At 49.9% G+C, this 9,623-nt stretch overlaps 1 protein-coding gene across 1 annotated transcript; it reads right to left on the bottom strand.

The window, feature by feature from the left end:
- Positions 1-437: 437 nt before the first annotated feature.
- On the bottom strand, positions 438-9,358 carry UQCRC1 (ubiquinol-cytochrome c reductase core protein 1). The gene is made up of 13 exons (XM_082288652.1): positions 9,247-9,358; positions 8,736-8,876; positions 8,178-8,264; positions 7,048-7,177; positions 6,079-6,277; positions 5,436-5,515; positions 5,173-5,288; positions 4,627-4,770; positions 3,718-3,878; positions 2,633-2,718; positions 2,092-2,180; positions 1,478-1,553; positions 438-657 (listed from the first exon to the last, which is right to left on the bottom strand). The coding sequence occupies exons 1-13, from the start codon at positions 9,316-9,318 to the stop codon at positions 593-595; spliced, it is 1,446 nt and encodes a 481-aa protein (XP_082144778.1). The 5' UTR covers positions 9,319-9,358; the 3' UTR covers positions 438-592.
- Positions 9,359-9,623: the final 265 nt, after the last annotated feature.

The raw sequence follows: 9,623 nt of genomic DNA, 5'->3' as shown, positions 1-9,623 counted from the left end.
TTCCAATTTCCCAGAGGCAAGACAAGGGAGCAACAACCAGTTTAACACCAAAAAAGCAGAAAGGGCTGGGTAGCTCTTCCAACTACTCAGACCTAGAGATTATCTTATGGGCATAGGCCAGTCAGCAGCTTCTCAGTTATTGCACAGCTGAGCCTGACTGCATGGAGTCATGTACAAGAATGTGGAGCCCAATACTACCACTACATAATAATCTCTGCTCATTATTGAGCTGGTTTACAGATAACCAGGAAGCTTAAGGTGAGAGGTAACACATCTCCATATAAAAACATATGGGTTGTCATAACATAGCCCCTCTGGAAAGATGTTTGTCTATCAACAGCCCCAGCTCCTCACATCCTATCTCCCCAATCTGGCAAGATTAACAATGTCTACACACACCACCCAGCAAGACACAGTTGACTCCCAGCAGAACCAACTCCACATAGGATGTATTTATTTTTATACATTTAACACCGAGAAGACAGCTGCTTTGAACGAACTCAGCTTGCCCATGGTGCCCAAGACATTCAGTGCCAGAGGGAACCTGTCACAGTCCACAGCTTCATTACTTCCAACCTGCAGGCAACACATCCTAGAGACGGATCCAGTACATGGCACTGCGGATGCGGTTGTAATCCAAGAGCTGTTCAATGGGACCTGAGTGAACAGGAGAAAAGTCACTTGAAGACATACTTAAAAATCCCTGTATAATTTCTCATGGTCTTTAAAACAGATGGTGGCAGAGCAGCCTGTGCTTGCAATCCATAGCAGCTTTGCACAAAACCAGGCAACTACAGCTCAAACTTGCATCAATAAAACTAGCAGATACCAGCTCCTGACAAAATTAAGTGTTTCCTCACACTGCTCCATAATGCTCAGTACAGCTCCCCATACAGGTATCAAATACAGGGAGCCACCAAGTCATTTCAACTTCCTGCTCAAAAACTCTCTCCCTTTTCCAAACTGCTCCACTTTGAAGGCCAGAGGAAACAGCTGCAAGGAGGAGGGGAATTCACAACACACAGGAAGGAGGCAGCAGAGCTGAGCTGCTTAGGCAGGTTTTCCGAGAGGAATTTGTCCTTGGCCAAACAGACATGCCAGAGCAGTACAGGAGGATCAGGTCCCTTCACTTCCCTTACATAAACCACCCTGACCCCAGGGTAAGGGCACCTGGCAGACGTGCTGGGCCCGCACCCAGCTACAGGACTCCCAGTCTTAGTCACGGCTCCACAGCAGGCAGAGGTGGGAGGACAGCCAGCAGCTCACTGCCACTGCATCTCCATCACCTGCAGGTCTGATCTCGTGGCAAATGGGCCTTGGCACACCTCATGTGCAGAGGTAGGAGGACACCAGTAAAGAACCAGAGTGGTTTAAGGAGTCAGGACAGACACATCAGGACTGCCCACAGCTCACTTCCACTCTGCTCTTGGCCCCATCCTGTTTTTGAAGTGTGTACTGATTGTCACATGCTACTCACCAACTGCTGCAACTGCCGGGCATTTGTCATAAATGTATTTACTGCAGACATCTCTCACCATTCTTGCATCAACGGCCTAATAAACATCAAACAAGCAATTAATGACTCTTCCCGCAGATCTCCACTTCTCAAAGTTGCAAGTTACTGTTGCCATTACACATCAAGATCATTAAAAGATACAATCAGACCCTTGGGGCCATCTGCACCAACTGCCCAGCTCTGCCTGCAAGTATGGCTAATGTCCCTACACAGTGCATTCTTTTGTGGGTACAGAAGACAAGCCAGTCCAAAATCGGAAGTCTCCTAAGGGATAGAGTGGCTGCAGAATTACACAAACTAGGAAAACTGTTAAAGGAATTTCAGGTGGTGCTGCTTGACACAGTTGTATGCCCTTTCTGGGATGGACTGACTCCAGTCACAAGGACACAGGATACACCACTGTGTGTGTGCCAGAGATTCTGACAGTTACATCAGTGTCAGCAGGATAACCGTCTGGACTCCAGGCAGTCTGATTAAGGAATAAGTAAGCCACGTGTTACTGCAGCAGACCAAGGCCAGACAATACTGACACCAACCACGCTCAGGTATCCCAGCCAAAACAAATGGATACCCACAGAAATCCTGGCATCCCACTCCTCCAGAGGGATACGGCGTCCGTAGTGCAAGAGATGGCTTCCAATATTCTCACACACTCGTGTGGTACCTGGATGTTGAAGACATCACATTGTTAGTGCACCAAGAAGCCTTCCAGAATTGCACAGCAGGATCATCAGCCAAAGCACAGAGTAGAAACTCTAACCATTAAATCATCTGCTAACGAAGCACAGTCTTAATTCCCAGTCTGTGCAGCTCCACCAGGAGCTATGCAATACACAGATCGCTTCACTAGTCTCCAAAATGTTACAGCCAAGGCAGACGAGTCTGAGGGTCTCAATTCTTAGGTCACCAGGCAGTATGTCACTCGTGGGAGCACAGCAGGCTGGGGTCAGCTGCTTTGACAACATGGCAGGAGGAGTGTGGAGCAGGAAAAAGAAGTTTTGCCCAGTGCCTGCCAGCAGAACTGCAGTCTTTAGCACAGGTCCTGCTCCCCAAGAGAAGCACAAGCAGAAACCCTCTGAAAGCTGCACAGTGGTCAACCCATAAACCAGAACATACCGTCCAGCTGAGCCACCATGGCATTTCGGAGATAGTTCTTGGCTCTTGTCACCTCTGACTCTGTGGTACTGGTGCACAGACGCATCCTGGAGAGGACACAGAAAGACCATGAAAACTCTTAAAGATGTTTGTCTGCTCAGAAAGTGAATTCCTCCCTTTCCCAAGCCTCCTCGAAAATAAGCTGTTATCAACACTGCTTGTCTTGCAGGTTGACATTCATCCTTGATTTCCACAGAGCAGCTAAGAACTGGGGAGCACTGAGCAGCAGGAGGTAAGAGCTCCAGCACACAGGCAGGGGATTCAGCTAGCAGGATAGACACTGAGTTTACACTCAGAGGTTCAGCAGCCCTGGTGCTGGCTCTGGCTTGCCCAGCAGCATGTGCTGTGTATTGCCCTGTCACAGGAGAAGGAAGGCGTGTCATCCATTCCCATGCATGGAAAGCTGCTATGAAAACTGATGCTGAAAGAACAAGACAGCTCCACAAAGTCTGTTTGGACTCCAGCTGCTAAATCCCTTCTTCCCCTGCCAATGGCCACGTCTCTGGGGCAAGGGCTCACTCCACCTGCTCCACACACAGCATGGCTTGTAGCTCAGATGTACCATTGAACCATTACTGGTTCATGGACACAATAAGATGGACAGCCAGAAGGCTCCCAAACGCTGGCATGATTCCAGCAGCAGGTCATTCATCAGCCACAACACAAGGACCTGAGCAGCAGGAACTCTGCCTGCTTTGCTCAGGCTTAACAAGACAATGGAGATACATCTCTTGGGCACCTAGGAAAGCCTTGTCTAAGGAATGATCTCACTTGTATCTAAAAATCCCCAAAGCCTCGGTGCTAATACTTGAAAGCATGAATAAAAGACCTGAAAAGCCCTAAGAAACTTAAACAGCTCCTCAAAAGCCATATACCCTAAGAGATTTACAGAAACCACTTACAGGATCACTTAACCAGAATGCAAGTCACCAAGAAGTTCATAAAGAGACACAGCTCTCTGTAGACTTAATATGCTCCCCCAGCAGCTCAGTCTCCCACAAGAGGCTCAGATCTTAAACAGCACCTTGTGCCAAAGTTGTACTTACCACTCCCCCTGAGCACAAAACATCATATCATCTATGGACAGAGGGTCAGAAACAAAATGGAAACCGAAGAGGCCGGTGTCTGAGTAAGAGGTGTTGAATGGCTCGAAACTGTGGCAGAGATTATGCTCCGCAGCAAGCGCAGCCACCCTGTTAGACTGATTCTGTAAATAAGGAGATATTGTCAGCCATTTCACTTTCAGCTTCCTCACAGCTCAAATTCTTTCCCACTGAGCTGTTTTCACAAATACCACAGACAAGACAGAGCGGAACACTTTGCTGAAGGAGAGTTTAATTTAGAGCCTTCATGTGGTCAACAGATGAGAATCACTGCTGGAAAAGCCACAGACAATGGGCTAGGAGTCCATTCAGCAAAACCATTTCCTTTCCCAGCTGCAGATGAAAAGCTGGTATGCACACCATCGTAGGAGTGGGAGAAAATGGGGAGGACAAGGTCTCCCAGCAGCAGGGGTTAGCACAGTTACACAGGCCAGACAGTTTCCAGACGATAACGGATGCAATATCTAGGTTTTAAACAAGTTCCATTTGCTCTGCAGTGGTAAGGCAAACTTGCATCATGAGACTGTAGGGTATTCTGTCCTGCTTCCATCACCACCCCCACAGAGTGGTTAGTTGTGAGGGTGGGAATAAGCTGCTGAGAATTCACCAGCTACACCTCTTCCAAACTTAGCACAGAAGGTTCAGTTCATTTGCCAGCATCACCTCTCAAGAACTGTCCTGGATTAGCCTCGATTACACTTCTATTCTACTTTCCAGGCTCCTAACCCCTTCGCAGTTGGAAGTCTACCATAACAGCCTCCCCTAAAGCACATCCACCTAGGGTCTCCATAACACTTCACATTAAAGTGAAGGTTCTCCAGGCTCTCCCTGTTGCACTCCCAAGACTCTTACCTTCCCACCTCCAAAAGTGCGGTCGTAGCGCCCTATGATAGCATTAGCCACATTGAGGACCACGTTGTCGGGATCAGCCCATCCTGGCCCCTCCACGGCAAGAGCAATATGAGCAAGGGGCAGAGCATCATCTCTGGCACGGATCTGGAAAATCATCAAGGAGTGGGGCAGAACTGAATGAACACTGTGACCTGTCTGCAGCCTGCTGCCATGCCAGGCTGACAAACTGAGGCACTTGATGTTATTTCAGTGAGATCAAAGAATCCCAGGCAGAACTAAGCACAAACCAGCTGCTCTGATGTGAGTTTTGCAGCAGATCATATGAGCAACAGCCTCACACTCCTAATGGATTTGGGTTCCATCTAAAACCCAACACGTGGCAATAAGCCCCAAGAACAGAACGTGGGAGCAGTACCAAGATGGTGCATCATCAGCTTCTCCGAGATACACAGACTTTTCCACTCAAAAGCAGCTGTAATTGGTTTCACATTCATTCAACAGTTAGGCAACAGCTGCTTGCTTTGATGGGAACCAAAACAACTTTACCTCACTCCCTGTGAAGCGACAGTGTGCAAGAGCAGGCACAGAACCCTCCTTGGATGTAACAGGCATCCCAGTGAAGTGTTGCTTAGCTGCATCTACCAGCTCTCTGTGAGAAATACCTGGCAATGATAAAGAGAGAGATTTGCAGTCTTAAACCAGACTAATTTAACAAAAACATCTGATTTTACATTAGCAATGTGTGACAAGTTTGACTGCATGCTTAAAAATACCAAGGCTTCCCAGGATCACAAGCATCTAGAACTTACCTCCAGCAGCTGCCAGGACCATACGAGGTGCTCTGAAGTAAGTATCAACATATGAAGCCAGATCTGCTCGAGTCAGCCGCCTGTAAAAAACACAAAGACCCAGAACATCAGCATCTCCAACTTGGGAAGAAAGAGAGGCTTAGGAGAAAGAAGTTCACAATGCAGAGACAGCAGTGATTCTCTTTGTTGTGGGGTAACAATACTTTCTAGAAGCAAGGCTGCACTATGTACTGTGTTTGACCTGTGCTCTAATTGTAGAGCACAAAGAATGGGAACCAGCAGCCAAGATGGAGAGTTAAGGATAGACTTCAGTACAGACTGGAGGGTACAAGGCCACTGCTTTAATGAGCACCCCAGCTCTCCAATTTCTCTAACAGTGTGAAACTGACAGGTATGGGAGAAGGTTCAACCTGTCCCTTCCAACCTCAGGAAGGGCTTGCAGGAGGTGGTTGTAAGGAATGCATGCAGCATTACACTTTCACCAGCCCCAATGGGGAAAACACAGTCAGGGCAGCAGGAGAAGCCCATGGGCTCAGATCACCTCCATGTACACACTGTGCAGTCACCATGCCCAAGAAGCAGCAGTTGTGCACCCCATGGACTGCACCCCTGGGCTGTGCACCACACCCAGCCTGTTGCTCACTTGATGTTCTCTGTGGTCCCTTCAACAGTGTGGGCCAATGCAGTCCCCTGGTAAGCAGTGGCATGAAGGTAATCAAAGGTGACATCTGCCAGGTTGCTGTCCATTTCCTTCAACTCCTGAAGGATGACACCACGCTCCCTCTCGATCTGAGAATCCTCCAGCGCACAATTCTGCACGAGGTCGCTCAGAAGCTCTACAACTGCAACACAATTCCTACGTTAGCATGCCACTGCCTGACTGCTACCCAGTGCTGCTGAAAGAGCAGTGAGTGCTGAAAGAGAGTGAGAAGAGACACACATCAGTGAGCAAAAACCACGCTGGGGAGGGGGGACAACATAACAGAGCTGAGTGCTACCCATTCCCAAAGCATCTGGGAGGGACAAACAACACTGGTTTAGCAAGAAGTCCAAGTCAGCTTGCCGAGCACCCCTGCCAGCAGAGTGCAGGCAACATCTGCAAAAGGGGAAGTATGTCAGAAGCAGGTACTGTTCCAGATACACACTCAATCCTTAGAGAGAGTTTGTGGCACCTACAGCATAGCCCATGTCTGCAGTAAGGCCCCGACTCAAATCACTGCCTCAACCCAAAACCGACCCAGAGGAGGCAGCACACGGCAGTACAGAGCAGGAGGAGCACCTGCAAGAGCTGCACTGAGGACTCCTCCCACAGCAGCTGTCACTAAGCTCCATAAAACAACCATAAACTAGTGAATCCCTCCCATCCCCCCTCCTGGCAATGCAGTGCAGCCTGACATAACTAGAGCACTTGGGTTAGGGACACATGAACATACAGCCTTGAAGCACCACATCACTTCACTACTCTCTCCAACTACCAACCAGGACCTCCAATTTACTGCTCAGCTACTTCAGCCCCTGGTCTGTTGGTAGAAAAGATGCTTGGGGGTGAGAAACACAAGCACATGCACTTAAACTTAACCTCCTAGTCAGACTTTACCCCTGGCCATCCTACCTTTGGGCATGTCCTTGGACAAGGCTTTTATGTAGAAGGCAGTCTGCTCACGGGAGGTGTACCCGTTCAGGTGAGCACCCAGACTCTCCACTTCCTTCTCAAAGGCTGAGCCAGGACGCTTCTTTGTGCCCTAAAGGAAACCAGATCAACTCAATTATGAAATGAACAAACTTCCCTTTAGGGCAGAATTAAAGCAATGAAAATAACAATAAAGACCTAAAGCAATAAAAACTGTCATGTGATTCATAAAAGCCAAGGGCAGGTACACAAGGCAAGACATTTAAAACTTGGTTTATTTTCTCTAGATAAAGGATGGCTGAGGTGTATTTTGACAGACCAACACAAACTTTCAATAAAGGTTGTGTTTATTGATACACAACAAAGCTGCCTGAAAAAATAAAGGCTGTCATCACCACTAACCAACACAAACTCAGCAGCTATGCTGAGACAACAGTGTTTGAACAGCACATCCCTGGAAAGTAAACCAAGAAAAAGCCTAAACCAAAACCAAGCAGATTTCTAGCTATCCAAGCAGTGATATTCAGAAGAAGACAAATAGAAGCACAAGACTACTTCTAAATACAGGGCCCATCACTTAAGGAGCGAGCCAGGTGCTGCAGTTGCCTATGAAGGCACAGGCTGAACTTGAGTCAGCAAGTCCCAGGCTTAGATGTCTTCTGCTCTGTCTAGCAGACATCTGCATAATTTGAAAAACAAGAACTGTAGCCTCTAAACTTTGCTGGACCAGTAAGAAAAGCACAGAAAAACAAATGGTTACAGGAAATGCTGCTTTGAGCTCTCTGTGCTAACCTAAGGAAACGTGCTTCATAACACAGTGCTCCACGTGTGTTACACTACTTAATTACATTTTTTCCTTTAAGAGGAAAAATAAGCAAATAGTAAATAAGACTTAATTCATGCACGCTTGCAAGTTGCTGCACATTCAACCAATGAGCACCACATGAGCTACATGCCTTTTGAGATTTATTTTCATACTGTGTGCAAAGTCTCTAAGACTCAGATGACCTGATTTACACCCTCTTTCAACAGCTACAGCCTCCGAAGCGAGAGGACAATGTATGGACGGAGTACTCAGGGCAGCTCTGTGCAGACCTAGCACACATCCTTACCTTAAAGGCCATATGTTCCACAAAGAAACCGGCCCCGTTGGTCTTCGCATCTTCATAGCGGCTCCCAGCCTCGATCCACAAACCCACCTGGCAGCAAAACCAGCGAGTACCAATATCAGAGAAGAAAACTATCAGCATCCTAATGACACAAATGTAACAGCAGGGACAAGAAGTCTGCTCCACAAACATTATGCTAGAAGAACTGAAATAAGAACAAACTAGCAACTGTTTCCTGCACATATTTCTGCTTTTTCTCTCTCGGCTTCACCAAAGCTGGTTCTGCCAGAGTGATAACTTACTGATCACTTACTGCTCATACAAAAACTATGAGGCTGAACAAATTTGTAGAGCACAAAAGCTTGTCTAAAGACAGCACAACACCAGGCTGGGCCTCCTGCTGCTATATTAATCCCACCTGTTCACACAGAGAAGCAGTGAACAGGTGGGTCTCTGTCAAAAGTGCTGGTTCAGACAGGGGTCTGTCCCTTTCAGAAGACTAGCTGCAGGCTAGACAAGGCTGATGGTTTCAAATAAGCCCCTAATCAATGTTAAACTTACCGTGCAGGTTGGCTGATTGGACTCCTCTGAGGCTACACGGAGGCCGTTCTCCAGGGTGGTGACCTGGGTTTCAGGGATGTTCTGGAGTGTCTGGGCATAGGTGGCAGCCCCTCGCTTCCTTGTCAAAGTCAATAAAGCTGCCTGAAAAAATAAAGGCTGTTAACTGTTCCCCTCGGCACGGCCGGGAACTCAGAGCTTTGAAGAACTGGGAAACCCCAGGGAAGAGCCGCACGAACCGGTCACACTCCAGTACGGGGGCGGAAAGCGGGCCGGCGGCAAGCCCCGCACTGGGTGACAGTGACAGCCACCGCCGCCCCCCACCCGCCCGGCCCAGCTCCGGGCCCCGGGCGGTCCCACAGCCACCGCCGCCCGGCCCGCACCGCCCGCCGCGTCCCCATGACCTTCCCGGCCGGCGCACAGGCGGGGCCCGGCAGCCGCTCCGCACTGCGGGGCCGCCCGCGGCCCGGCCGGGCTTCCCCCGGCGCTGCCTCCGCGGGGCGCGGTGACTCACGGAGGGGCGCGGGCCCCACAGCAGCGCCCGCCCGGCCGCGCTGCCCGCCCGGCACACCGAGCGCGCCGCCATCTTGTTCTTCCGCCGACCGACCGAGCGGCAGCAGCGCGCCTGCGCGGGGGCGGGGCCGGGGCGGCGCGTGCCGCGGCGGTAAGCGCGCGCAGGGCGGCAGCGCCCCCTGGTGGCCGGAGGGCGCGCCGGGGGGGCGGGTACGCGGCAGCCCGGGATGGGGGTTGCTGGAAATGGGGTTCCCGGGAGATGGGGATCCCGGGGATAGGGATCCCAGAGAATGGGGACCCTGGGAGTGGGCGTCCCGGGAATGGGGATCCTGGAGAATGGCGGGGACAGGTCCTGGGGAATGTGGGTCCCATGGATTG

This window comes from Coloeus monedula (assembly GCF_965178545.1).
Source record: "Coloeus monedula genome assembly, chromosome: 11".
In the NCBI taxonomy this organism is placed as follows: domain Eukaryota; kingdom Metazoa; phylum Chordata; class Aves; order Passeriformes; family Corvidae; genus Coloeus; species Coloeus monedula.
Note: the sequence above shows the minus strand (reverse complement) of the source record. Positions and strands in the feature narration are given on the sequence as shown.

Bases quoted from the DNA above. Each gene is read 5' to 3' on its own strand.
- UQCRC1 (XM_082288652.1), bottom strand. From the start codon at position 9,318: ATGGCGGCGCGCTCGGTGTGCCGGGCGGGCAGCGCGGCCGGGCGGGCG. The intron at 5,289-5,435 runs GTAAGTTCTAGA...TATCATTGCCAG, and splicing joins GGTCCTGGCAGCTGCTGGAG to GTATTTCTCACAGAGAGCTG. The intron at 3,879-4,626 runs GTAAGAGTCTTG...CCTTATTTACAG, and splicing joins GCACTTTTGGAGGTGGGAAG to AATCAGTCTAACAGGGTGGC.